Below are 27,926 nucleotides of genomic sequence, written 5' to 3' on the forward strand. Positions count from 1 at the left end.
GTGAATCAGCTTAAAGTATTCCATCACAATGTGCAGGGTCTTGGCAATAAGTTGGACTTTATGGATGTGTTAGTTGAGACAGTGTTGTCAACTGCACATGTTATTTGCATCACGGAGCATTGGTTAAGCTGTACTGATATTAAATCTGTAAAATTAAAAGGTTTTGATTTGGCAAGTCATTATTCAAGAGTTAACTTGATTCATGGAGGAGTTTGTATATTCGTTCATAATAAATTAAATGCTGATGAAGTTGATGTATCGATGTTCAATCTGGAACTTCACTTTGAAGTAGTTGCAATAAGTCTCGCTCATCAAGTGTGTATATGTAGTATTTATAGATCTAATTCGGGTAACTTACGGGTATTTTTTAGAAATCTTGAACTTCTTCTTGACCATCTGTGCAAAAGATACAATATTATCATTTTGTGTGGTGACATAAATATAAATTGGATGGTTAACACTAAAGTTAAAACTGATTTACAAAACCTATTAACTTCATTTAATCTCAAAGCTATTGTTAAAACGCCTACCAGATTTGGAAAATCAGCACTTGATCAAGTAATAGTAAGCAGAGAGTGTCATAATCACAAACTTGAAATATTCAACCCAGGTTATTCAGATCATGATGCGCAATTAGTTAGCTTATCGCTTCCATCAACTAACTTACCAGTGTTGCAAAATACTACCAGAATTGAAAAAAGGTTATTTTCACCGAGTAACATTAGTTACTTTTGTTATTTGTTGGCTCTTGAGCCATGGGATGGAATCTATTCAGCTTCCACTATGGACGAAAAATTTAACTCCTTCTTAGATGTATACTTGCACTGTTTTAATGTAGCTTTTCCTCTCATGCCAATTAGTAAATGTAATAAAATTAAGAAGAGTTGGATTACAACTGGTATTCGTAATTCCAAACGAAATTTAATTAAGTATGCTAAACTGCTTAATGATACAAATGTTTCTGATGTATTCAGAAATTACGTTAAAAAATATAAGATAACATATAAGAAAGTTATTAAGACAGCAAAGCAAATGCATAATTCGAAAATGATTAAAAACTCTAGAAATAAAATTAAAACTATGTGGAATATTATTCACCAGTCGGTAGGACTACATACAAAGAAGGGTAATATTGCAAATTTGAATCACGTCATTTTTGACAATAAAAGAATTACAAACCCTGCTGAAATTGCAAATAAATTTAATAATTATTTTATAACTTCTCCTCAGGTAGCTCTTGGTGCTCTATCCCACCAAGCTGGTACAAGTGGTTCTTCAAATATGCCTTCTTATCCAAAATGTATTTTTGTTACCCCGGTAACTATTGATGAAATATTAGCAATTATAGGAAAGATGAGAAATAGCAGTTCTGCAGGTCTTGATGAAGTACCGTCCACTATTATAAAACAATCTGCTTCGATAATTGCTCCTCACCTGACTCATGTAATAAATTTTTCCCTTCAATCAGGCATTTTCCCACAACGGTTAAAAGTGGCTAAAGTGATTCCCTTGTTCAAAAAAGGCAGTCGTTACGATATTAAGAATTATCGCCCTATCTCAGTTTTATCTGTATTTTCAAAAATTTTTGAGACGGTAATGTCAAATAGGATAAGGAATTACTTACGTTCCAATAATCTAATATCATTATCTCAACATGGGTTTTTAAGTGGCAAATCTACTGATTCTGCAATTTTCGATTTTCTTAGTACTGTTATGCATGCAATAAATAATAAAAAATGGGCAATTGGACTCTTTGTTGATCTTACTAAAGCATTTGACACTGTAAATCATGATCTCTTACTCAAAAAATTAAGCTTTTATGGTATAAGAGGAACTGCCAATAAATGGATCGAGTCTTACTTGAAGGATAGGTATCAGATAGTTCAAATTACGAACGAAAATAATGGCGAAATGCATAAGTTTAGTAGTTATAAAGGTACAATACTAACTGGTGTACCTCAAGGATCAGTGCTTGGTCCATTGCTCTTTCTTATTTACATCAATGATTTGACACATGAAATGTTGCCTAATAAATGTGTTTTATTTGCTGATGACACCAATGTTATTATTACAGGTAACTCACGACATGATATTGAATATAATCTAAACACTGCGTTTTCACGATTAAGTAACTGGTTAAGTAACAATAAGTTAGTTCTAAACAATGATAAAACTTCCTTGCTAAATTTTTATTATCCTCTTCAAAATAAATTTATTCCTTACGTAATGGTAAATAACAAAAAAGTCGACTTTTCTATTTCAACTAAATTTCTTGGTGTCACCATAAGTTCGAAACTAACTTGGAATGAGCATATTTCTCAACTCAACAAAAAATTAAGTAGTATTTGTTTCGGCCTCCGTAGACTAAGAGGTAATGTCACAACAGAGGCCTTAGTTTCGGTGTACTATGCAAAATTCCATTCTTTAATAACTTACGGTATTATTTTTTGGGGTCATTCTACTGAATGTATTAGCACGTTTCGCTTACAAAAGAAAGCACTAAGGGTTGTGTTTGGATTGTCACCAAAATCTTCTTGCAAGCCCATCTTTCGAGGACAAAAAATATTACCATTACCTTGTGCGTATCTATATAAAGTTATCTTGTTTACCGTAAGTAACAAACACTTATTTATAGAAAACAGTAACGTCCATAAATACAATACTCGATTCGTTAATAATTTGCATGTTATCCCCCAAAATTTCTCGTTTTTTCAAAAAAGCGTATATATTAACTGTACAAAAATTTTCAATAAGTTACCTGACTTTCTAAAACAAAACAAATCATATTCTATGTTTAAATCGGATCTTCATGAGTTCTTAGTAGATAAATGTTACTACTCGGTAAATGAGTTTTTTGAAGATAATGTATAAATGTTTTTTTTTCTTTGTTAATTATATTATGATTGTATAAGCTTATAAAAGTCATAGTTATGTATGTATTATTTTATCTAAGTTTTTTTTCTATACCATATATGTAATTATTTTGTAATTTTGACAACTGTATGCGTGCTCGAGAATACTCTCATTTGTATGCAAAACAGGCAAATAAATAAATAAATAAATAAATAAATATATAATGTGTATAGTTATTGCGAAGGATTATAAAGCTAAGAATTCGGAAAGGTTCAAATAGAAATTGCTTAATTATATCAATGAAGCTTTTTTTTCGCTGAATGAAGCTGTTTTTGAAGTAATGAAGGCAATAAAAAGTCGTCATCTAATTAGTCTTCATATTCTTTAGAAGGGGCGTTAACCTCAAAGACAATGATGCTATAACTTTTTGACAAGCATTTGGTTTCCTTTTCTTTTTTTCACTTAGTTTGGTTTGGCTGTTCATCCAAAGGTAATAGTTAAATACAGTGAAAAATGTAAAAAAAAAATAAAAAAATGCATGTACCTTTATACAACTAAACAGTTGTGTTAATTGGCCTTATTTTCTGGGACCAAATTTACTTTTATTGTTTCTCCACGTGTTGTGACAAAATCGATTCTTTTTTGTAGCATTAAAATTAATAGTAGCCGAGAACCACGACCATTATAAACGTGAAAATGATATTAAAGTACACCTCCATTAACCCTTTTATTAGGGTTAGTTAATGTTTTTTTTTTTAGTTTAACGTCCCATACTTATACCCTCTAGGGTAAAGGAGACGAGTGATTAATGAAAGTGGACGATTGTGTTATTATTATTATTATTATTATTATTATTATTATTATTATTATTATTATTATTATTATTATTATTATTATTATTATTATTATTATTATTATTATTATAAATCTTCCACCATGAATCGTAGCCGGAACCACGTTCTCCAAAGGTACACGAACCAGCCATATTATTATTATTAGTGCTGCTCACAAATCGACACGAGAGAGAACTGAGATTTTCTAGTCTTAGCTCGTAAATGTTGTAAGTCTCGTATGGTCTTGTAGATTCTGTAAAAGTCTTGTCTCGTCTTGTAAATTTTGAAAAAGTCTCGTCTCGTAAATTTTGTAGTTTCGTATCGCATTGTAAATATTAGAAAAGTATTGTCTCGTCTTGTAAATTTTGTAAAAGTCTTGTCTCGTCTTGTAAATTTTGTAGTTTCGTCTCGTATCGTAAATATTGGAAAAGTCTCGTCTCGTCTTGTAAATGTTGTGAAAGTCTTGTCTCGTCTTGTAACTCGTCTCGTAAATGTTGTAACGGTCTTGTCTCGTCTTGTAAATGTTGTAAAAGTCTGGTCTCGTCTCGTAAAATTTGTAAAAGTCTGGTCTCGTCTTATAAATTTTGTAAAAGTCTCGTCATTCTGGTTGGAGTTTCTAATTCATGTATGATCAGTGTTTTCTTTCTTCTTGCATGCAGTACCGTAATAAGTAAATACATTACATACACAATTAATTATAATGTCAATGATATTGGCCAAAAAAAAAAAAAAACAATAACGATACATCTTAGCCTGGAGAAATGGTTATACTTAGTTTTTCATTATCATTTGACCATTAAGCAAACTCCTGAGAGATATACAACCCCTGTATGCAACAATGTTGTGTTGGAATATATAACTCGTAGGATATGATATACATTTTTAAAATGTCAACACTTCCAGTGCATCCATAAAAATGTAATATAGAAATAACGGTTACTTTTCCAAAATATTCAATTGAAACTAGACAATCTACACAAAATTTGGAATTGATCAGCGGAAACGGCACGATCCTAGCACTTGTGGTTTTCGAGATCTTATTGTCGAACAGATTGAAGACAAACATATAAACTTTTCCTAGGAGGCAAACATATCAAACTAGCATTTTAATATACGTACTAGCTGAACCTGCCGTGTCTACTCAGCGCATCGTTCTATTATGACCATGAACCTCCTTCCCACTGTGCATGTCTCGTTACTCACACAAGTAAATGATAGGAGACTCACAAAGGAAGTGAATTCCTATGAGTAGATGTAGGAATGATTTTGTAGCAAATTTGTAGAAGTAACACAATATCGAGTGGAAATATTTTTACTAATAAATCCATATCCGTCCGAGTACGCCTCACTGTCTCTCTTGAGGTCTTTCAAATTGCCAGCATGCAATTTTAGCAACACGCCTGCAATGTCCGTCAACCCGCCATACATAGCTTCTCCACTGGTTGCCTAGTAGTAGTTTCGGCCTGCAACAATGTTAATCTTATTGGCTCGAAACGGACCCTAAAACGTTGAATAGAACAGCAACGACATGGTTTTTAAAACTTTGAATGAGAACTGAACAATCTACACAAAATTTGGAATCGACCAGTGAAAACGGCACGTTTCTAGCACTTGTAGTTTTGAGATCTCATTGTCGAAAGGATTGCGTACAAACATATAAACCTAGTATTTTAATATATAGATAGATAGCCTAAATTTAATCACTAAATGGATGTGATATTTAGTCTTTCTTTTCTTCATGTTTTAAAATGAAAGTTAAGATGACTCATCCTGGCTCTCAATCCTTTACATAAACTCCTGGAAATGTTAAGAAAAATGGAATTCTTCAGGTTTACGTCCGACGATTATGCCGGCTAGGCTAAAGGAGACAGTGATGATGACAAATGAATACAAAGGTGGAATGAATAAAGTGGAAGGAAAGAGGAGAACCCGAGAAAACCCATGCACACGGTATTTGTCCACCACAAAGAGTACTTGGCGCGAGCTGGGATCAAACTAGGGACCCCATGCACCACAAGTGAACGCTCTTTCACTGAGCCACCGCAGCCCCAGGTAGTGTTAAAGAGTGTTTGATACTAAAAAAATGACACAAAAATGAGGCATTCAAAAAAATCATTCAGTTTTTTTTAAGCTTCAATCTTTTTTACTTTGAAGGTTCATTGCAGAAATATGGTTCTTCGTTTCTCAGAAAAAAAAAGTGGAAAGGAATATGTTAGAATGTGTTTACTTGTAGTGTACCGTAATGTATTTTTTCTTCTTCTTCTTATATTAGTACAAACCACTAGGTTAACTCAGACAGTAATTTGTCGAAGCAGCAAGAAAATGCCATTGTGGTTTTGTGGCGACATTGTGAAAGTGTGTTGTTTCGTTAGCTGAATGTTTTGTCTTTGCCGCAGTGGTCGGTTGTCACATACAGGGTACAGTATATTCAGTCTCTCTCACTTGTGTTGCAGTGCTCTGGTTATTGCTGTGATCGTGGTTATGAGTCAGCACCTGAGAATGGAAAATGTAAGTAACGATTACACTTATGTATGTTTGTGTCACTACCGCAGTCAGTAGTTCCGCTTCTGTATCAACTTGTGTCAGCTAATTTACGTATACCTACTCTAAAATCTTAAGATTTCATAAAAGGATTAAATAATTACGTATTTTTAAAAAAATCGATCAATATTCTATGCATATATATATATATATATATATATATATATATATATATATATATATATATATATATATATATATATATATATATATATATATATATATATATATATATCAATTCCAGCAAGAATTGCTGAGTATTATGGTAAACCATGAGAATAACTTTCATCAGTCCTAAAATGCGGAAGTTCTAAGAATATGGACACAAATCCTAAATTTCAGGGCGGCCGCGGTAGCTCAATGGTAGAGTGTTCACCTCTGATGCGTCGGGTTTCTGGTTCGATCCCAGCTCGCTCCAAATGGGTTTTATGTGGACAAACACCATGTGTATGGGTTTTCTCGGAGTTCTCCTGCTTTCTTCATTCAACCATTTCATTCATTTCTCATCATCACCGTTTTCTTTAGCCCACAAGGCATAACCATGGGACGAATTTTAAAGATTTTATTTCCTAAACTTTAGAACTTCTGCAGTTCATGATTTCTGCATTTAGAACCTATGGAACTAAATGATTTTAAGACTGCTGTATGATACAGGGTTACTAAACATTCTCTTTAACCTGGACATGTCCTCTTTCTTAAGAATAAAACAAGCGTCTGGGCTGACTCTCCCACAATGAAAATTTTCGGGTCTTCTGTTAATTCAAGGAAACAGAAAGTTGAAATAATGATTCCATCTCAATTTGACTTGATTTGATTTTTAGTTTAGCGTTCCTCTTAGCAGCGACGCTATATAAGACGTTGACTTACAACTTCACGTGGAATCCGAACCATATAAATTCCCGCCGGGAATAGAACCCAAATCTCCTACGCCAATGGCGCATACACTAACCACTTAGCCACGCGGGAGCTCTCATTCCATCTCAAGTAGACTGTTCAAGTATTTAAATCTATGACCACAAAGGAAGTATGCCATAGTCGAACATAGCTCGGAAGATGGCCATCTGCTAATCCTGCTCAGGAAAGAGTTTTCCAACAGTAAGTTTTAAAGGTTTTTGGTTTGATCCCAGCTCACGCCAATTGGACTTTTATGATGGACAGACATCATGTGAGTGGGTTTCCTCAGATTCTCCCGTTTTCTCCCATTATCTCTATTCCACCATTACGTTCGTTATCATGATCACTTTCTTCATTAGCCTCGAATGAGGCATTAGAGGTTTGAGTAGAATGGAAATAATAACGAAATAGAGATGTAGTCCCGTGAAGGTACAGTACTTTGAAGAATTATAGTATGGGAGAATTCTTATATTTTTCTCAAATGAAAGGATTACAATACTCAGTAGCATAGGCAGGACCTATGCTAGTTTGGAAAAACAATGATGAAAGAAGGAAAGAAAAGTTCTATTACAGCTACCAAAATCTAGTTTAAGAAATACTAATTGTTCATTATCATGTCTTATGTATGGAGAATTTGAATTCTGATACGCCACTGCTAACACCCAATCTAAATTACATTTCCAGCGCTATCCCCCTTTCCCACACTTTCCAAATTCTGTAAGAAATCCAAAAATCGTACAGATCCACCTTCTAATGAATACTGATAGGTGTTCTTATCCACTAATACTTTCAGAAACCAGCCGAATCGACTCAGCGTTCCATCTCCAATGTTAACCATCTATTAAAACTGGAAGCGGTTCAAATTAGCCATTTTCGATTTCAATGTTCATCGCATAGAATTAAAACTGTAATAGATAGCGACAAGTGAATTTCTAAAATTGATTCAGCGCCTTAAGGGAGCATACCGTCACAACCCGCAACACACTACCAAAAACAGAAGTGGTTGAAATTTACTAGTACTTCCGGTCAAGGGCGCCGATCCTAGGGGGCCCCTGTACCCCCAAAAGCTTATGTGGCCCCAACATTGTATTTGTGAATTTACAATATTTGACATAATTTGAATGCAATTTGTCTTAAAATTCTCATATACAGATGCCGTCTGCTTCTGAAGCCCTCCCCCCTCCAAATTTATAGAGAAATCGGCGCCCTTGCTTCCGGTTTCAATATTGATTTCCAAAGAGCATAAACGGTAAAAAGATATCGAAAAGTTTTTTTTTTTCTGTTTTGCAGTTGACTCAACGTTCTCCTGATATGTTTAGTCTACTCCGTTAATCCTGTATTGAAACCGGAAGTTATATAGAAATCAATAATTTCCGGTTTTAGCTTTGATCACTACAGAACAGCAACCGCGGTAACAGATAGCGACAAGCGACTTTTTGATCTCAATACAACGTATAAGCAACACTCACAACACTCTACGGACACCGAAAGTAGTTAAAATTTACTAGTACTTCCGGTTTCAATATTGATTTGCATGGAGCGAAAACGGTAATAGTTTTTTGATATGAATTTAGTATTCAAGGAACAGGGTCTATCTTGGATCTCATTCCTGTTTTCCGGTAGTGGATTCTACGAATAATAATAATAATAATAATAATAATAATAATATTAATAATAATAATAATAATAATAATAATAATAATAATAGTAATAATAATAATAATAATAATAATAATAATAATGCGTTTACAATTTTCAGTACTTATGAGTCCTCTGTTCAGTCCAAAGATGGCTATCTTTGTTGGATTTCGAATTGGAATTACAGTGGGTGCCAGCAAATGTAAGATATGCAACCAACATATCACATGAACTGTGTTGGTTGCCTAAACACCGCAATCGAGTTCCTGGAAGATATACATTTGACATACGGGTTGCCTCAATTCAAACGGGCAGACAAGAAAAAAAAAAGCATTATAAATCAAGAAACAAGTACAAACTTATATTTGTTTCCGTATAGAATTTCGCTTGCATTTCGTTACTCCGGTCGGGAAACATTTTATTGTTAGTTTCAAATATTCTCCTAATATAAATTAAAGCCATAAACAGCCATTTTATGTATGAAGTTAATTAAACTGTAATAAAAGTTCATTATTTTTACAGTTAATTCTTTCTTTCTTTAGGTCGCGTCAATATACCTGAAACAGGAAACTTGAGGGTAATGTTTTTAACATTCTCCTGCTCAAATTTCAGTGGCCTCGATAAATGTTTATAGATAGATAGACTAGTTCCACATAACCTCCTACATGAAGGGTATCGGGGGAGGGGGAACGGTGGCTCAGTATTAGAACGCTTATCTCTGGTACGTGGGATACTTGGTTCGATCTCCGGCCAAGTAAGTTTGTGGTGGACAATGTCGTATCCATGAGTTTTCTCGGGGTACTCCCGTTTCCTTCCACTTTCCCATCCCACCAATTCTTCCATCATCATAAATTATCCGTCTCCTTTAGCTTAAAGAGCATAATATTGGAGGCTTAAACTGAAAGATTTCATGTTTTCATTCTCATAAAGGCTGTCTTTAGCTTTCTTTCTTTCTTTTTTTTTCTTTTTTTTTTAAAGGATGAAGTTTTAGTTTAAATGATAAGTTTGTTCCAGTAAGTCTAACTATATGCAGCGGAATCTCGTTATTTCGAATTTGAATACTTCGAAATATTGGGTAATTCGAACAAAAGTTTATTCCCCATTGAAAGTTGCATTAAAAACCATGGTAAAATCGAACTCTTGAATCTCGTGTTTGTATAATGGCGAAGCAGTGTTTCTTTCATTAAAAAAAAAAAAAAAATATTCCGAGTGGGCACACTTAATATTCGGAGGGACATATATTATTTTCACATGCAACTATTCTATTTATTATTATATTATAGATGTATTATTTTGGTCTTCATCAGGAAGGGACACTCTCAGAGTTCCGAGCGGGGCGGTGCCCCTCAAAACAACATGCCTGGAAGCAGGCCCGTAACCAGCCCAAAAATTTAGGGGGGGCGATAAAAGTTATGGTTGCCCGACCCAATCACATTATACTTCATCACCATATTATATTTCATTTGCAAGCCTACCGTGAAACTTTTAGGGGGCCAGCCAAAGTTTAAGGGGCCCGGCCCCCTAGCCCCCGTGGATACGGGCCTGTCTGGAAGAAACGTTGATTCGAAGTAATACAGTACAATGATTTTTAGTATTGGATAGATTGTAAGCAGAAGGATGCAGTTTTAACTGTTTTTTTTTTTTTTTTAATTATCTAAAGGTAACCATAGGAAAGAGTAACACAAAAGCATAATCCATTTAATGATGGTAAAGAAGATGAAGACGAGATAGGCGATGATGTAAAGAATAGTGCATGTCAAGCTCATGTCAAGTTTCTGAAAAAAAAAAATGGTTTAAAATGTAAGGACATTTATTGAATGTCAACCAAATGTTACAAATGACATATTTCAGGGAAAAAAATGAAATATCGAATTATAATAAACGAAGTTCTTTAAATAAAAGCAGATAGTTAAGGTTGCTAGAAAAGTATTTCGTATCACTTCAAATGGTTCTTGAGGTTTTTGTAATTTTTCTTCAGTGCTCGCCATTCTCTTGTGTTTCTCTTGTGCTATTTGTGTTGGTGTTAGGTGATATGATGGCTCAGTGGTAGAGCGCTCACCCTGGTTTGTGGGATCCTAGGTTCGATTTCCGGCCAAGTAAGTTTGTTGTGGATAACATCCTCTCCATAGGTTTTCTCGGGGTACTTCCGTTTCCTCCCACTTTTACCAATTATTCCATCATCATTCACTTGTCTCCCTTAGCCTAGAGGGCATATACGTGGGACGTTAAACTGAAATATTTCATTTCATTTCATTTTTCTTTATTAAAGGTGAAATGTTCAAAAAAGTTTACAACTTCACAGACAAAAATAAAAAAAAACGTGAAAAATAAGTTTTTTCAACTCTTGCGTCTCTAGATCTCATTGAGCTTAACAAATTTGTATGACGAGTATAAATTCTCATGAGTAGTTTTCGAGAAAATGGACAAAAATCCAACTTTTTCAAAATATAAAAATTGAAGCTATACGAAAACTATACCTCTTATAAAGGTGAAACTGACACAGAAATACGGCATTATCATGCTTTTCATTCAGACACAAGCAACACGACGCTGTACAGTATTGTTCATGAGATATAGACTAAAATTATGGTTAACTTTTAAACTTCAATTGTTCTTTACTTATAAAATATTCTCTAAAGATGAGACAGAATTCAACTGATAGATCGTACCTAGCTGCACAAAATGGAATGCGTAAAAATTTTCATGTGTAGTTTTCGAGAGAAAAAAAAAGAATTTTTATGGAGCTAAAATGTGTATCGTTCGCTAGCAATAATATATATAACTTTTTTTTTTAAGGGAATTAAGTTCTGAAAAGTCCCGCCGGGCCAAATCTATGTACTAAGTAAGTGAACCAAACGAAGCGAACCCTAACCTCATCTAAACCTAAGTTAATCTAATCTAAACAAACGTAACCTAACCTAATCTATAATCTAACCTAAACTATCCTACAATAACATAATCTAATCTAACTTAAACTAACCTAACCTAATTTTACCTACTCATCAATAATTAGTCATGTTGAAAAGCTGGCGAGGCATGACAGAATAAACCGGGGCTTGTCGGTTTCTTTTTTTCTGATAGAACAGATTATTTATTTGTACCTTGCATGTGAAACAATGCATTATTAATTGCATTTATTGTTATCTTCTAGTAGTAATGCATATACTACTTTGATTTTTTTGCAACTTATAATTTTTGTTCTTAAATTGTAGATGTTACATGCAATAAAACGAATTAGCGTTTTAAAATAGAGATTTAGGAAAATCGTCTGACAATTAAGTCCACATTTCTGCTCAGTACACAGCTTAATATACTTAAAAATCATCCCTGTACTTAATATATATAGTATATCCGCCAATTAAAAGGTTTTTTAGGCTTAAAAAACCCTATATTATTACTTCCATTGCTAAATGCCAAATAACTACAAAACCGATGTACTAGGGAAGAAACTAGCAGAACAGTTTATAGTTTACCCCACCCAAACTTCACTGCAAACAAATGTAACATATAACACGAGTAGGAAATAGTTTCAATCTTCGTTGTTGCATATGATTGCGTAACAAAAGCATGAGTCTTATTGTGCAAAGTAGCAAAGTATGCACATTCTCTCACACTAGTTTACTGGTTTTTCGTAAGGAGATTATTTGTAAATCAGTTGTTCACAGAATGACGAAAAATATGACCTTCGCTTTGTTGTTCAAGTAATTCCTAGTGATGATGCTAATTGCGTGATGTTTAAATGTCACCTTGTAAACAGTGGCATAGATTCTGTATTCCATAAAAGGGAGATATCCTAAAGAAAGACTAGCCAGCAAAAAGAACGGCCAAATTTGTTCTTTTCTGCGGTTGGTTGATCGATTGTGTGTATAAGATTATTAACAATTATCTTCAGCATTGAGGCTATATGAGACGGAGATACAGGGCGGTATTCAGAGAGAATTCGTTAATCAAACGTTAGTCACGCAATTAGTTAGTGTCGTATTAGTTCTGTACTAAGAAGGGTATACTTTTTGGTATTTACAGTCTGCTTGGAATTCAGCTAATAAGTTGATTTGGGTATGATTAAGTAATATAACCCCAATACATCGGATAAGAAGAATTAATGTGGCAACTACGGAAAACTAGAAGTGCGATGCGTAGTCTGTAGAACCGAATTTTCTTTGTGATTTGACATCACAAAAGGAGTGTCATTTAGGTGGACAGGGGGCAATTGCCCCTCCCCAACAGTTTGAGGAATACATATACATATGGGAACAACGATGAGACAGATGTTTTAAACGAAAATGTGTTTAGGCAGTAGTAACACAAGGACAAAAATGTTATTATTGCTGTTACGTGATACGCGTCTTTCGTAGTGATATAATGTTGATACTTATGTGTGGTACTGATATTAATGTTGCTGTTTATCTTACGTATGTGGACCACCTGCTATTACATTCTACTGTGCAATGCATTTTTGTTTTTTGCATTACGCGATTTATGCAACCCAGTGCGCAGTACTGTCTCGCTGGCTGTCTATACGAACAGCGTTTGCATCCTTCCTCCATATTATCCCGTCTTCGTGCATTGAGATTAATCTACATTTCTTTCGCATACGGACGACATATGCACCCAAAGCAAAAACACGTATTTTCTGTCTTCGTTTCTTCTTTCTTCTTGCTCCTTACCACCCTTTTCGCTCATTTCCGTAACACAGTGCGACAATATTGTACACGTAATTGGTCCATTTCCGGATGTTCTGCTTTCTTCGAATGAATGTGTTCTACCTCTTTGCCTTGCGCTGACTATGAGTAGTATTTCGTACATTTGACCTTTTCCGATACCTCTTTTCGTACTCGCTATATTCCATAGAATCTCATTTTGTCCCCATTTTTATGTCCCTATTTGACCCTTTCAATGCACTTGTTGGCCGATGTAAAAGAAAGCATGTGTTCTTCTTCTTCGATGTTCTTCATGTCTGTGCAATCTTATCACAATCGGCGTGTTACACCAGGGTACCCTACCTTGTTAGACTGGAGAAATGGTTATCCTTCGTTTTTCATTCTAATTTGGCCATGAAACAAACGCCTGAGAGATATACAACCCCTATATACAAATATACGGTGGTGGAATGTATAAATCATAGGATATGATGCTTTACTGTTTTAAAATTTCAACACTTCCAGTGTACCCTGAAAAATGTAATGAAGAAATAGCTGCCATATTTTTTTAAAAAATTCAACTTGAACTGGAGAATCTACACAAAAATTGGAATCGACCAACGTAAACGGCACGTTTCTAGCACTTATGGTTTTCGAGATCTCATTGTCGAAAGAATTGGAGAGAAACATATTAACTTTTGTTGACCACAAACATAAATCTAGCATTTTTAATATATAGATAGGAACATGTTAGAACAGTGGTTCTCAAACTTGTTGTTACTGCGACCCATATTAAATAATAATAGAAAGTATTTTGTGGCCCACCTACTTTTATTCAAACACACATTCACATTCTACGTAATAGTATATTTCAAAGCAATTAAATTTTGTAAATCATATCTCTAATTCCAGTTCGTTCAATAATAGATCGTATGAGTGATTAACATGTAATTTAATTTAGAATGTTATGAATACCCCGAGCAGGGACGTACCCAGGGGGTGGGTCCTGGGGTTCCGGACCCCCCGAAATTTTGGCTTTTATGTAAATTTAACCTAATTTTAGGGGCAATTTTAGGAATTTTAATATAAAATACCGTCATATTGAGTTTGGACTCCCGAGCGACCACGACTGTTACAAAGTAGAGCTCGATGCTTAAATTTTAATAAATCAAAATTTAGTTGGTTTATCTTATATCTATCGTAAATATATCACTTTCAAACTAAATTGTATTCTAATATAAATTTATGAATATAGTGGCCCTTTCGGTTCGAGAATTTCAGTCAGTGACGATCGAGCAAGTGCAATGTAAGTTTCTTCTTTAGTGACTGTATCATATGAAATTGTACACATGCACAAAAAGAACTAAAGGACTACCATAGAAAGGTAACACAGAGCTATCACCGTAAGCTTTCAGCGTAATGCCCTACCCCATGACAGATTTTGACTCACCCACTCTCCTTTCATCATAAGCCAGCATCTCTCCTAACTGTACAACAGGGCAGGGCTCTGAATGACTACTTAGTTTTCACCTCATTAACAAACGCTTCTAATTTTCGTTTTTTAAATAGTACTTCACAACATATGTTTCTGCATCAAAATAAAGTTTTCATAATTAAAAGGAAAAACTTCTTGCGACACACGTAATAAAAACAGCCCGCGACCCACCAATGGATCGCTACCCACACTTTGAGAAACACTATGTTAGAAGGTTCGGGCGCATCACGGGCGGAGACAAAGGATAAAGTACGAAGATACTTTAGACAACATCAAGCAAGCGGGACCGTTTATTATGGTGAAAACGATGGAGGAAATTTGGAAGAAGACAAAGGCAGAACTTAAATTGACAGAATTATTAACTTAGTCCAGTTGTATCCTGATCAATCATTATATGCCTTGCAGACATGTTCCATAATAGCATTATGTTGATGAGAAAATCCCTATTTCAGTTTTTATCTCAATTAAATGAATTTAGCTTAATTAATTTTTGCGAGGTACCCCAGGATATTATGACCAACTAGATTGCGGAATTTGAAACAATACGTAATAATAACGTTTCTAAGGTAACAGTGAACCCGGAAGCCCCCGAGGGTCCCTGCTGGTTACGGTGTCCCTTCTCTTATTATTTTTGATTTAATAAGTAAACTAAACATAATTTCAGTGTTTCACATGGATCAGTTTAAATATTACATAGCCCTGATATTACTTGATGTCATTTATTTAAAAGAGAATACTGTGAGGAATGAACTTAAAAATTATATTGAAAACATTAATTTAGTTTTATCGACAGTCATTTTCGAACTCGCTTAAGAAGACTCTCCGATATAAATAGTTTCACATTTTTTATTCATATACTATGTTATTGTTTAAAATGCATATGTATATGGAACTTAGAGGAAAACAATTACAGTTACAATGATGCCCCTGCTTCAAAATTTGTGAATATTTTAATTATTATAGGGGGCCGCGGTGGCTCAGTGGTAGAGCGTTCACCTCTGGTGCTTGGGGTCCTGGGTTCGATCCCAGCCCCCGCCAAGTGGACTTTGTGGTGGACAAACACCGTGTGCGTGGGTTTTCTCGGGGTTCTCCCGTTTCCTCCCACTTTCTTCATTCCACCATTTCCTTCATTACTCATCGTCACCGTCTCCTCTATCCTAACCGGCATAACCGTGGGACGTAAAACTCCAAGATTTCATTTCATTTCATTTTAATTATTACAAAAGATAATCATACATGTTGTGCTGTATGGTTGCAAAACATGCTCGCTTACTCAGAAGGAAGAACCTAAACTGAAAGCATTTGAGAACATGATCCTGAGACGAACATTCGGACCCAAGAGGAACGGGAATGGCAAATGGCGGCGGAAACTTCATAACGAGGAACTGCATAATTTATACCGTTTAACAAACATTGTTAGGGCCATCAAGTCTAGGAGGCTCAGGTGGGCATGTCATGTAGCCATAATGGAAGAAAGTATAAACGCTTTCAAAGTTTTAACTGGAAATCCAATCATAAAATGACCATTAGGAAGACCTAGGCGCAGATGGGAGAACAATATTAAAATGAATCTCGCAGAAATAGGAATACAAAGTAGAAACTGGATCCAGTTGGCTAAGGATAGAAGTCAGTGGAAAGCTTTTGTGAAAGCGGCATTGAAACTTCGACTTCCATAGGCCATAGAGTCATGGGTTCTGATCCTGGGGGGCGAGGAGCCCGGCCTCCCTAAAGTTTATGTGGGGTCCCCTTATTGTATTTAAGAATATACAATATTTGTAATAATTTGAAAGCAATTTGTCTTAAAATCCTCATATATGCCTTCTGCATCTGATTGCCCCCCCCTACCTTCAAATTTACAGAGAAATCGGCGCCCTTGCATAGAGTTAGTCTAGTTAATTACTTATTATTACTATTGATATGTGAAAGAGGCCCGGAGAACATAATAATAATAATAATAATAATAATAATAATAATAATAATAATAATAATAATAATAAACCTTTCACAAATAATTTACTTAACGTTATTCCTTTGTCTCGTTACTTTTTTTTAGTATGATAAACGGTTGTTTACCAATATTACACACATGAATAGGATGTAATGATTATATAAAGAAGGCTGTAAATATATATAAAAATTATGTTGCACATCTACATTTCTGTGTAATGAACGTAAATATATTGAGTGAATCAGAAGTATTCGCTGCAGAACGGATGCGGAAGTTCGGTCCAAAGAACAGGACGGTGGCTGACATTAACGTTGTTAGTTCATCGTCCTTTGAGAGCGCATTAAACCGCTGACGATACACGGGACTGATTTCCTTGTTGTACTAAAACCGTGTCATAACAATAGACATTAACAGAGAGGCGGAGGAGGGAAAGCCAAAGAAACCACCTTTTCATTACGTAAATGTTGCAATCTACTTGTATCATGGGCATCAAACAACACTGTTTCTGAGATAGGAGCTGGACTTGAGTAAAACTAACGCAGCGACTGGTATTTTTATATTCAACACATCTGCAATCATCAAAGGCGTGCACCCAAACAAAATTTTTGGAGGGGTCTAAGGTCTAGAGAGAGTCCAATACAGGCCGGTAGCCAGCCCAAAATGTAGGGAAAGGCCCGGCTGAATTTAGGGAGGGCCTGATCCAACCTGATTACAGTTCGTCATCATATTATAGTTTATTTGCAAGCCTACCGTGAAAATTTTAGGGAGGCAGCAAATGTTTAGGGGACGGCCCCCCTAGACCCCGTGGATATGGGCCTAGTCTAATAATACAAGACGCTATGTTTATGTAGTATAGAACGAGTGTTATTCTATAGCAAAAAATAAATAAATAAATAAATAAATAAAAAATTAAGTACTGACATCAATATTCGCACGAAAATGATAACATTACATTGTGTCAGAAAAGAAATAGTACAGATGGTGAGTAAGGTAGGATCAGTCTATATAAAGTATTCCCTGCTAAGAAGTATAGCTTTATTAAGAAAGTGTATAATATATGTCAAGTTACGAAGGTTTTTCGGGGTGGAACTCCGGACCCGGTGGACTCCCTCACAGGTACACCCCCTGAATCATCATCACATATCAAATTAGGCATTATTATTACGCATATGGTAAAACACTAGGTACATATTCAAGCAGAGCCGTAACTTAGATTTTTTCTGGGGAGAAGCATTAATAGCGTATTTGGGTCCCCTAGAAAAAGTTGTTTTTCTAATTCTTGGGCCCCTTCTTACTCTTTGTGCCCCTTCCCCCGGAGCCTGTGAACCCTCTCGCACGGCAAAGTCTGCAGGGCCGTTACTTACGCTCCTGGGCCAGTTCCATACATGACAAATTAAGGGGACAATATTGATAAATGTCAAAGCCATACGAATAAATATTATTTGTAGGGCTCCTAATAATAGACTTTTTTTTTAATGAAATGGGCCCATGACTCATTTTTGTTTTATTTACCTTTTGTGTGCTGTTTTGTTTATGTAATGTAGTGAACCTGTTTATATAAAACCCTATCAGCTTACTTGATAAGGTCTATTAAGGCGAATGCTTAATGGATGCGATATTGGTAATTGAAAAAAATTCAGAAATCCGTTGGCCCAACATGGGCTAATGGTTAATATGGTTCCAAATTGGTAATTGCAAAAAAAAAAAAAAAGAGAGAGAAATCCGTTGACCCAAGGTAAGCTAACAGTTAATATGCTTGTGAATTTGTAATTGCAAAAATGCTATAAGGTTGAAAAATCCGTTGGCCCAACGTATCTTAAGTATATGTTTGTCAAGCAACAATTTACCATCATTTATCCAACAGTTTCGACCTTGGATCTCAATCACAGTTTTATTTCTTTCGTAGAGGCTATGATGATAATTGAGTTGGTTGGCAAATGCTCGGCTAAGCGGACAATTAAAATGTAGGGCCAACGTTGGCAATCGAGTTGTTTCCAAATGCTCGGCAAAGCGGCCAATTATCACGTAGGGCTAACGTTGGCAATTGAGTATGTTGACAAAGACTCGGCAAAGCGGTCAATTATCACGTAGAGTCAACGTTGACAATTGCGTTGGTTGGCAAATGCTCGGCAAAGCGGCCAGTTATCATGTAGAGCCAACGTTCCCCATGCCGTAACGTCGGTGGACTACCAATGGACAACTAGCAACATCTTGTCAAAAATTGGCTATCCCGCAGCAATGATGCGCGGTGGCCCCACTTCCGTTTTGAAAATTATACCACCAGCGGCAGAGACGCGGCGGAACGCTCATGAACCACAAAATTACTTCCCCAAAATACTTTAAATCGCCTATATGCGTGATTTCTTTACATTGGATCTATAAAACACTTTTAAAAAAGTAAAAAAAAAGTACCCCGGATGGGCGCGAACTTCCAACCTTCTGAGTACTAACCGTGTGTTCTTCCGACTTCACCACGGAGGCAATGAATAAATCATCCCTTGTAGAGGGATAAATCGTTGAAGTCGTTTTAATTTGGCTAATCAGAGTGCTTCTTTAACCGTGTATATTCGGCGATAACCGTTTGGGATAAGATAAAATGCATTCGCCATGTAATTTTATAACAAAATGACGCGCATCTATTTACTTTATTTCATAGTTTTCCCATACTCACTTTCTAATAATCGGCGATAGTTGCCCTCTAAATTCATACAATTGTAAACACTCATCCCAAGACTTTTCACTTTATGATGTAGAGGTTACTCTTGAACCCTGGAGCTCACTTTTGGAATAATTCGTCAGGAAAAAATAATATATAATAATAAGTGCATGCACATGACTGGCGATAGTTTGTGTTGATTCCTTCGCAATTCTCCGCGACGAATCGAAGGAGCGCGGACCAAAATGAAGTCCTCCTCGCTGCTACGCGGTGGTAACTTCAACACCCCGACTCTAGATATCTGTTTCGACTCAACGAAACTCTGCACACTAGTGGCACACTAGCAGCAATCCTTCGACTCGTCGCTACATCGACTATCGGCATTTAGCGGCAAGTGGGCCACTAGGTGTTGGTGACGTTTATAGCATGAGATTGGCAATTGAGATGATTGGCAAATGCTCGATAAAGCAGCCAATTACAATGTAAACCCAAAGTTGTCGATTGAGTTGGTTGGCAAATGCTCGGCAAAGCGGCCAATTATCATGTAGAGCCAACGTTGGCAAATGCTCGGCAAAGCGGCCAATTTCACTTAGAGCCAATGTTGGCAGTTGAATAGCCTACAGTTTCCCACTGTTGTGACTACTGTCTGTGCTGCTAGGGATATGCATAGGTCTGTGTGTTTTTTCAAGAAATGAAGTAACGAGATAAGGTTAGGTTAGGTCTGGGCTTTCAGCATCTATAGCCATTTAGCCCGTCACGTTTGAGGGATGACGTCCCTCGGCGAGCACACTATCCGGGGAAAGGGAAGGTAGGAAGCGGCCTGGGACCTATAGTTAGGTACCACCCCGGCATTTGCCTAGTGTGAATGAGGAAAACACAGGGAAATTCATTCAGGGTGACTGGCCTGAAAAAGCGTTTAACACTTTTTCGAGCGAGTGGCCCCACTGGAAATTGAACCCGGGACCGCTCGCACCAAAGGCGAGAGCGTTAGCGACTACGAGTAATGAGATAAATTAGACTGAAGATTTTCCATGTCAAATGATACTTCCATATATATATATATATATATATATATATATATATAACTGCATGAAGAAATCGAGGTGATAAAACATTAATTTACGTGTGTAGCTTCTTCACACAAAAACAAACGGACGTTTACTGCTGTTACTTGTCTTTATATGTCACCACTTCAAACATAAATATTAATTTTCTTTGTGTACTGGTATAAAATGCTGTATGTTATAAGTAACTGCAAAGATTTCCAAACATAAATCATCGTGACCATGAATATTTATGCATGTACAAAACACAATGAGGAATAAGTTGTAGATAACATAACAAAAGGTTACGCAAATTTTTATTTCCGAAAATAAATTATAATTGTATGAATTTTTCATGTAAATTGATATATAATTTTAATTGAACTGGAATATTAATCAAAAAAATTTTTTTTCATTACAGGAAATGGCAACATGAAAAAGAAAGAACATAAATCTTCAAAGATGATGGGAAAAGATGCGTTACCGAAGTGTTTTCGGGAACGCACGTCATCAAGCCAGCGATACCTGAATGAATTGTAGAGGCAATTTCTCGGAGCGCCATGTGGAGCACAGACTCTCGGACAGAGGGCAGCACAAGGAGAACGCGACCGAAGCGCTCTTGCGGCTGGACGTGGAAGCTCCAGTTCTTTCTGGCAGTCTGTACCGGAAGTTTTCTTCTCGGTAGTGTTGACGCCAACAGGCCACCCCGATTTCTCATTGATGGACAAACGGAAATCGTGCTCCGGCTCAAGGAAGGCAGGGAGACACCTGTCGGTGAGAAAAATAAACATTTTGAATTAAACTCTCAGTATGTTAATTAATAATAAGGAAACTGTATTAACATTCAAGAAAAAAATAACTTTAAAAAAGACAGAAAAAACTTGTTATAGGTTGACAAGTTAAAAATCTACCTTTGCGCACGAATCGTCAAGGAGAGGCTTATTCTCCAGCCATGGGCGCCCAGGGGGGGGCAGGGTGGGGACCGGGCCCCCTCTGGCTCACGAAAATGTATTAAATTTCTTAAGATTTTGTTAATACAGTTAAAATATAGCAAACGTAATATATAGCAGCCAGTCAGATGAGCTCCCCCCCTCTTAGAAAATTTTCTTCAGGCGCCCATGTCTCCAGCTGTTAGTGTGTTGAAGACCTAGAGAAGCAGTGGATATTACTTCCAATATTGTCACCTGCGAAAGGTAGTATTATTGGTGTACACAACATTTTATATGTATCAGTGGCGTATTTAGGATTTTGTTGTGGGGGGACTATGCACAACACGTCATAAGCACTTATATTTTTCCTTTTGATTTGGGACAAATTTTAATGGTTTTGCATATATAAAATTTATTTCGGAGGACTTGAGCCCGATACCTACCCCCTAAATACTCCACTGATATTTATAAACGAAAAGTTGTAGTTTCAATGTTCCCTGGTCATCCTTGGTCATATATATGGTAGAGCAAGACCAATCATACAATTATTACCTGTTTAATCATTTCAATTATAACCGAATCTCCCTCATTTTCTTACATTCTTCTTTATTTTGTTCAAAGTGGTTTTGCGTGGGCACTGCTGTAAACTACAAAACACATAAAGCACGATGCAAGATTGAAGCTGGAATTTTAAATATTCCATCTTTTAAAAAGTGCTCGTGCATTTCAGTCCCGCAACCATCACAAGTGGCCAGAGGCTAAGATTCCCCCTCGACAACATTTAGCACCTGAAACTTTCAAGTGTTTGTTTTCGTGTTCTTATGTATGAATATAAAGTGAACTCAGGTCAGCTCCTTCCCCCCCTCTCAATGATCTCAACTTTCCCTGTTTCAATTGTAATATACCATTACAGTTGAAAGTAATGGCAATTTTCTTTTTTTTTACGCACCCTGTACCTAGTAAATTTTTTTTTAAATTCAATTTCGGTTTAGTTACACAATTTATTTACTCTCTCTACTTCGAATTAAATATAATGAACCCAAAGGTTTCGTTAGTAACCATATTCCCACTGTATAATATATTTATTTATATTTTGATTAAGTGTAAATCCCATTTCCGGATATATAATTTGAATAGTTACAAGGTTTACCATTCTGACGTCATACCGAAACATAGTTCCGTTATTGGATATAAATTTCCTTAATTTCAGACCAATGTAGATTTTGGCCAGGTACCTAATCTTTCCCTCACCCCCTCTCACTAGTCCATAGTCACTTTCAGATCCGGTTATATCTGGATTTGCCAAATTTCTATTTGCTTTGTAATTTCCGCGGCTAAAGTTTTCGTTCTGATTGGAGGAATTCTCCTACCTCTGGCTTTTTCGGCGCAATGTTATCAGAACAATCGAAGACACCTTACAAGGAGCAGCTTGTGAATTTTGTGCTACATATTTTTCGGGAAGAATTCCAATTTCCAAGGACAACTAAGGTAACATATAATGTAATTCAATAGTTAAAGATTTACAACGGAATAGGAGCCCGGAAAATCCACAAATTTTGGTAAAGAAGCTGCAATTCAGTGAAATAACAAATTCCAGTTCTGTTTACTAGGAAGCCATGTTTGCTGCCTATCGAGAATAGACAACAGTGAAAGAGTGACTTTATTTTTTTTTATTTCAAACTCAAGTAGGGATTAGGGAAATTACGACCTGTTAGTGCATGTTGTTCGTGTATTAAGTAGAAGTGACTTTTTATTATTTATTCAGTAATCGCATGTACGTAGGTTTGATGGTTGTAAAGTGAATAATCATAATGGCAGCTTAAGTTAGCTTAAAAGGGCTCCTATCCCCTTTTCCAAATTGAACCAGTTCTAGCGGGGGAATGGGTTAGTTATTGTTCGTTTTAGGGCCTTTTCCCCTTTCAGGGGAAGGGTCCCTCCACAAACCTCGTTAAGGTGCCCCCAGGGCATCAATTTTTGGCAATCATTATGTAAACAATTGGTCAGGTCAATTAGACCTAGTGTTACCTTTCTCATTTTTGACCCCCTTTAAATTAAATAGAGCCGACTGTATATATCGACGAGGGAGTAATGTATTTTAAATCTAATGTGTTAGGTTATTTTCGTCAACATGCATGTAGCTAAATGGTGCATGTTTAGTTTAGTTAGTTGTCTTTATGTATAGTACTAACAGTGGTGTATGTAGTTAGTAGTTTTGTGTGAGTGTGTGAATTTTCGATTTGGACAGTGTATAAATATGCTTTAATTTAGTACCATTTTTCTAACATAAATAAACCAGAGTAAATATTAAATTTCTGATTAATGAGTACAAGTATACATTTCAGTACACGGTAAATTATGCCTCCACTACAGCGCCATAGCGTCGGTTTTCGGTAGCCAATTGTTTGTTGACAGTACGACATCGCATGACTTAGTGATTTAGATTGTTTGATTTTGGACAGTTATTCTCAAATTACTTCCCGTGGACATGGTTTTCGGCTCGGATGAGTATACCTTCGTATAAAATAGCATGAGATTTTACTGTACTGAAAATTTCAGCTTGCTAGGTCCAGTAGTTAATGAATAATCCGCTGAAATAAAGAACACCTATTTTCTTAATAGAAGTAAAGCCCATATGCTGTTACTGTTTGTTTGAAAATGTAGTATTAAATTCTCTTTTCCCGTGGCTGTAGAAAATTCCATTGTTGCTTCAGTTTTATCAACAAATCAGAAATAGATTAATCGTTGACAATTTAACTTTCCGTAAATACATGTATGATTTTTTTTTAAACCTGCAAGGTAAATACAATTTGGGTGCTTCGAAATAAAGAGTACGTGGTTCGATGAATGTGATCGTGTGGTGGTTTGAGCGTGATAGATTGTGATAGTTATATATATATATTTATTACTGCGTAATGTAAATATGTGTATGGCCTGCGTGTAAAATGTACGAAATAGGGTGTTTATAAAATATTACTTCGTGCGAAAATTAGTAGATAATGAATGAATGTAATGATATGTTAATAATATGATATATAATATGAACGAGATGACGACCCCTATATTTAAATGGATAGGCCTAGTGAATTTTATATAGTGAAAATATGAATATGTTTACGAAGAAAGAAAGAAAGAAAAAAAAATCTCTCGCGTTTTGACTTCTACACCAGTGCATTCATCCAACCGAGTTTGCTACTTGGATAGTAAATTATAGTTGGGAATTGTGTGTTACTTTGCATTTATGTACCTCCTAACAACAGCCCCAGATCTTAAGCCTTTCAATAGATAGAGTAGTACCATGTGGGAATTACTTCTAAAGGATGACAGAAATGATAATTAAGAAAACCAACTGCTATATCCTGTGATCATCGAAAAGTACAGGTTTCGGTCATTTGTACCTTTAGCATTCATAGCCTCTCCGAGATTTTTTTTTTGTTGCTTACCTTATTTATTTATTGTGCAGTGTTCATATAACTCAGTTCGGACTATCCGATTAAATTAACTGCTACTAAATTAATATTTATGTTGTCGCGTACCCGGATGTCGACCCCTAGTCCCTTTAAGTATTTTCATTTCTTTTCTTAGTTTAATTAGATGAGGGAAATTAACGACATCCCAGACTGTGGCGTGTCTGCGCAGGGTAGCTATCGGTGATGTTTTGGTTATTGAAATCACCGATCCAAAATTCAGTTTATTTAATTTTTTTTTATTTTGGCAAATTCTCGTTAGGGATATCTTAGCTATTACTCTAATTTCATTACTATTCTGGAATCTTCTAGTTTCCAAGTGGTCGGATGATTTTTTTTTCTTTTGAAATTCTAAATTAAGACTCTACTCCAACCTTCCGGACGATTTCCGGGACCCTGTTGGTTTGGGCCGGATACGGTTACTAGATAATAATTTTACAAGCAATAACTTGTGAAGTTATTATTTACAAGACACAGACTTGCTCCTTGGCAGCAGGGCGCTCCTTGAGTCTACGTATTTGAGTAGACCACCCTTTTGGCATTTTAATAATATTTTGGCTAAGGATTTGTTGAGAGTGAAATTCGACTTCTGTCTTTGTAGCGTTAGTTATTTCTCACTTAAGTCTTTGGCGCCCCTATTCTTCGTCTTCTTTCTTTTCTATCTCTCTCTCTGTCTTCATTACTTAGAGATTTTTTTTAAATTTTTCAACCTTGCCCCCCCCCCGGTTTCTGAAACTCATAAAACATACCATATTCATTTCACTTATTTCGATCGTATGTACTAACTGAGACATCGAGGGATGCAATTCGTGGAGGTATTGCAGCACAACTCAGGACCATTTTCGCGATATTCAATCCACCACGGGAGAAATTGACGAGAAGGTACACTATGCTTTCAGATTCCTAGAAACCTTTGTTATTCATCGATCATACAACTTATATCAATTGATTACTGATTTCTGGTTTTTCTTTCTATTGATTGGTCATATAGTGTGTATGTATTAGTAGTTTGGGCCCACTAGTTTCGAATAACATTGACTTTTTTTTCCTGTATATACATCTATATATGTACTTACATAGTGTTAAAAGTTACGTGCCTGCTCTATTTGTTGCATTTTCCACCTCTTATGTCAACTCATTAAATAACACCAGCTATTTTTTTTGTATATATACGCGGATCTTTAGTAAATTGAAAATGATTATTGATTATCGGGTTTATTCATATGAAATACAATGTTGCAACCTTATGAAGGAAAAAAGTGAATTTTGATAGTCAGGGTTTTTGTTTTGTCTTTGAGCCAAATAAATATAAATATTTATAAAATATGAATACTTGTCGAATATGAACGGTTATGTAGAATGTAAACGTCGACGAAATATTAAGATAGATATTAAAGTGAAATTTATTGTATTGATTAATATGAATACATATATATATATGCGAGTATGTATGTAATGGGCTCGATATTTACCCTGGTCTTGTTAGGTTGCCATAGATTTTTGACACCCGGTATTAACTAACTATTTGTGATATATAGTATTCCCGCGTAAATTGTCATAAATTACTTTTTGTTGAGTTGTTATTAATTTTTGTAACTATTAAAGTGGAATATAATGTTAACTACTGCATGTGAATAAAACAAGTAGCGGGTCGTAAGATAAATAAGAATAACCCTAATCCTTACCCAAATTTACTTTGCGAGTGAAATTGGCAACCTACGAAACAGTGCGCCCCTCCAACGAATCTTTCCTCTCAGTAAACCATGAAACAAATCCTTCCCCTACGATCGCAAACCAAACTATTCAATATTTAGAATTTTTTGACTACAAGATCTATATTAGAAAAAAATTAGTGATCTTAAATTCAACGAACTGAAATCTGTTTAATAAGTTAATGTGAATACCGGAATATGGAAATATGTTCCCAATATCTGTGACTGGATTTGATAATTTTTCTTTAATATTAACAAACTTTGAAATTTTAGATCAAGTGCGTCGAGTGACGAAATGAGAAATATAGATATACATATATGTGATATGAAGCAATTAGTTGTCTATAGTTAAAACAAAAACAATTGAATACTCTCATGGACACAAACCACAGTGCGTAAAAAGAGAGTTGGAAAAAGAAGCTATTATCGACGTAAAAACAAAGACTCATAAAACTGTCGATATGTCTCCTATTGAGACAAAGACTCAATAAAATATTACTAAAGTGTTTTTTTTTTTGAATGATTAACCAATTATTTTTTCTCTTTTGCCTGCAACGATATGTATTCATTGCACTGAATTTTAAATATATCTTGACCCTTGAAGTTTTTTTTCTTCTTCTTTTTTCTTGTTTCGTCTTTGGTTTAATTCTTTTTCATGTAATTCAACTTTTAATATATATATAAAAGGGAAATGTGTTATTTGATCTTGTTGCAAGTAGCGAATTTCTGTGTATGTTTATGAAACATTCTTTTCATGTATTAAATTTTTTTCTGTTATGTCAAACTAAATCTTCTTCTATTGAAATGTAATAAATGTCTATAGCATTGTAGTTAGGTTAGTTTAATTCAACCAAATACAACCCGAAGTATACATTGTCCTGTATGAATGTGTGTGTGAGTGAAATGTAGGTTTAGTATTAAGTGCACCAATTATCTTGTCATACATGTGTAATTTATTATAATTATTGGTAGTTATCAATTGAACTCATTGAATGTTAATATTAATTTAAGTTGGCTCTATGAAGGAAGTAAAAAGGACTGAAGTAGCCTGAACGAATGATCATCATGAGAAAACTGTGAAAGTCAAAATCTTCGACACATATGTGATACTCTGATTTTTTTTTCTGTGGTCGTTTCTAACATGCCATCAACTTCGTCGTTCATTTTTCAAATATTGAATATTAGTCTAAAACTTCTGGAAATATTGAATAAACGGTAAAATTAAACTTTCTCATCTATCTCCGAGCTAGATTGGGATAATTCGGTAGTTGGGGTCAAAT

At 35.4% G+C, this 27,926-nt stretch overlaps 1 protein-coding gene across 2 annotated transcripts in view; it reads left to right on the plus strand.

The window, feature by feature from the left end:
• The window catches only part of Cad88C (cadherin 88C), a 331,106-nt gene that overhangs the window by 200,738 nt on the left and 102,442 nt on the right, over positions 1 to 27,926 (plus strand). Inside the window, exons 1-2 of one of the 2 annotated variants that reach the window (XM_081729423.1) lie at positions 6,094 to 6,194; positions 20,963 to 21,315. In XM_081729423.1, the coding sequence (XP_081585549.1) occupies positions 21,102 to 21,315 (214 nt within the window). In that variant the 5' untranslated portion in view covers positions 6,094 to 6,194; positions 20,963 to 21,101. Of the gene's footprint in view, positions 1 to 6,093; positions 6,195 to 20,962; positions 21,316 to 27,926 lie in introns of those variants that run through there. The other variant, XM_081729422.1, reaches the window with a different exon arrangement.

Source organism: Thermobia domestica, chromosome 10 (assembly GCF_964235325.1).
Source record: "Thermobia domestica chromosome 10, izTheDome1.hap1.1, whole genome shotgun sequence".
In the NCBI taxonomy this organism is placed as follows: domain Eukaryota; kingdom Metazoa; phylum Arthropoda; class Insecta; order Zygentoma; family Lepismatidae; genus Thermobia; species Thermobia domestica.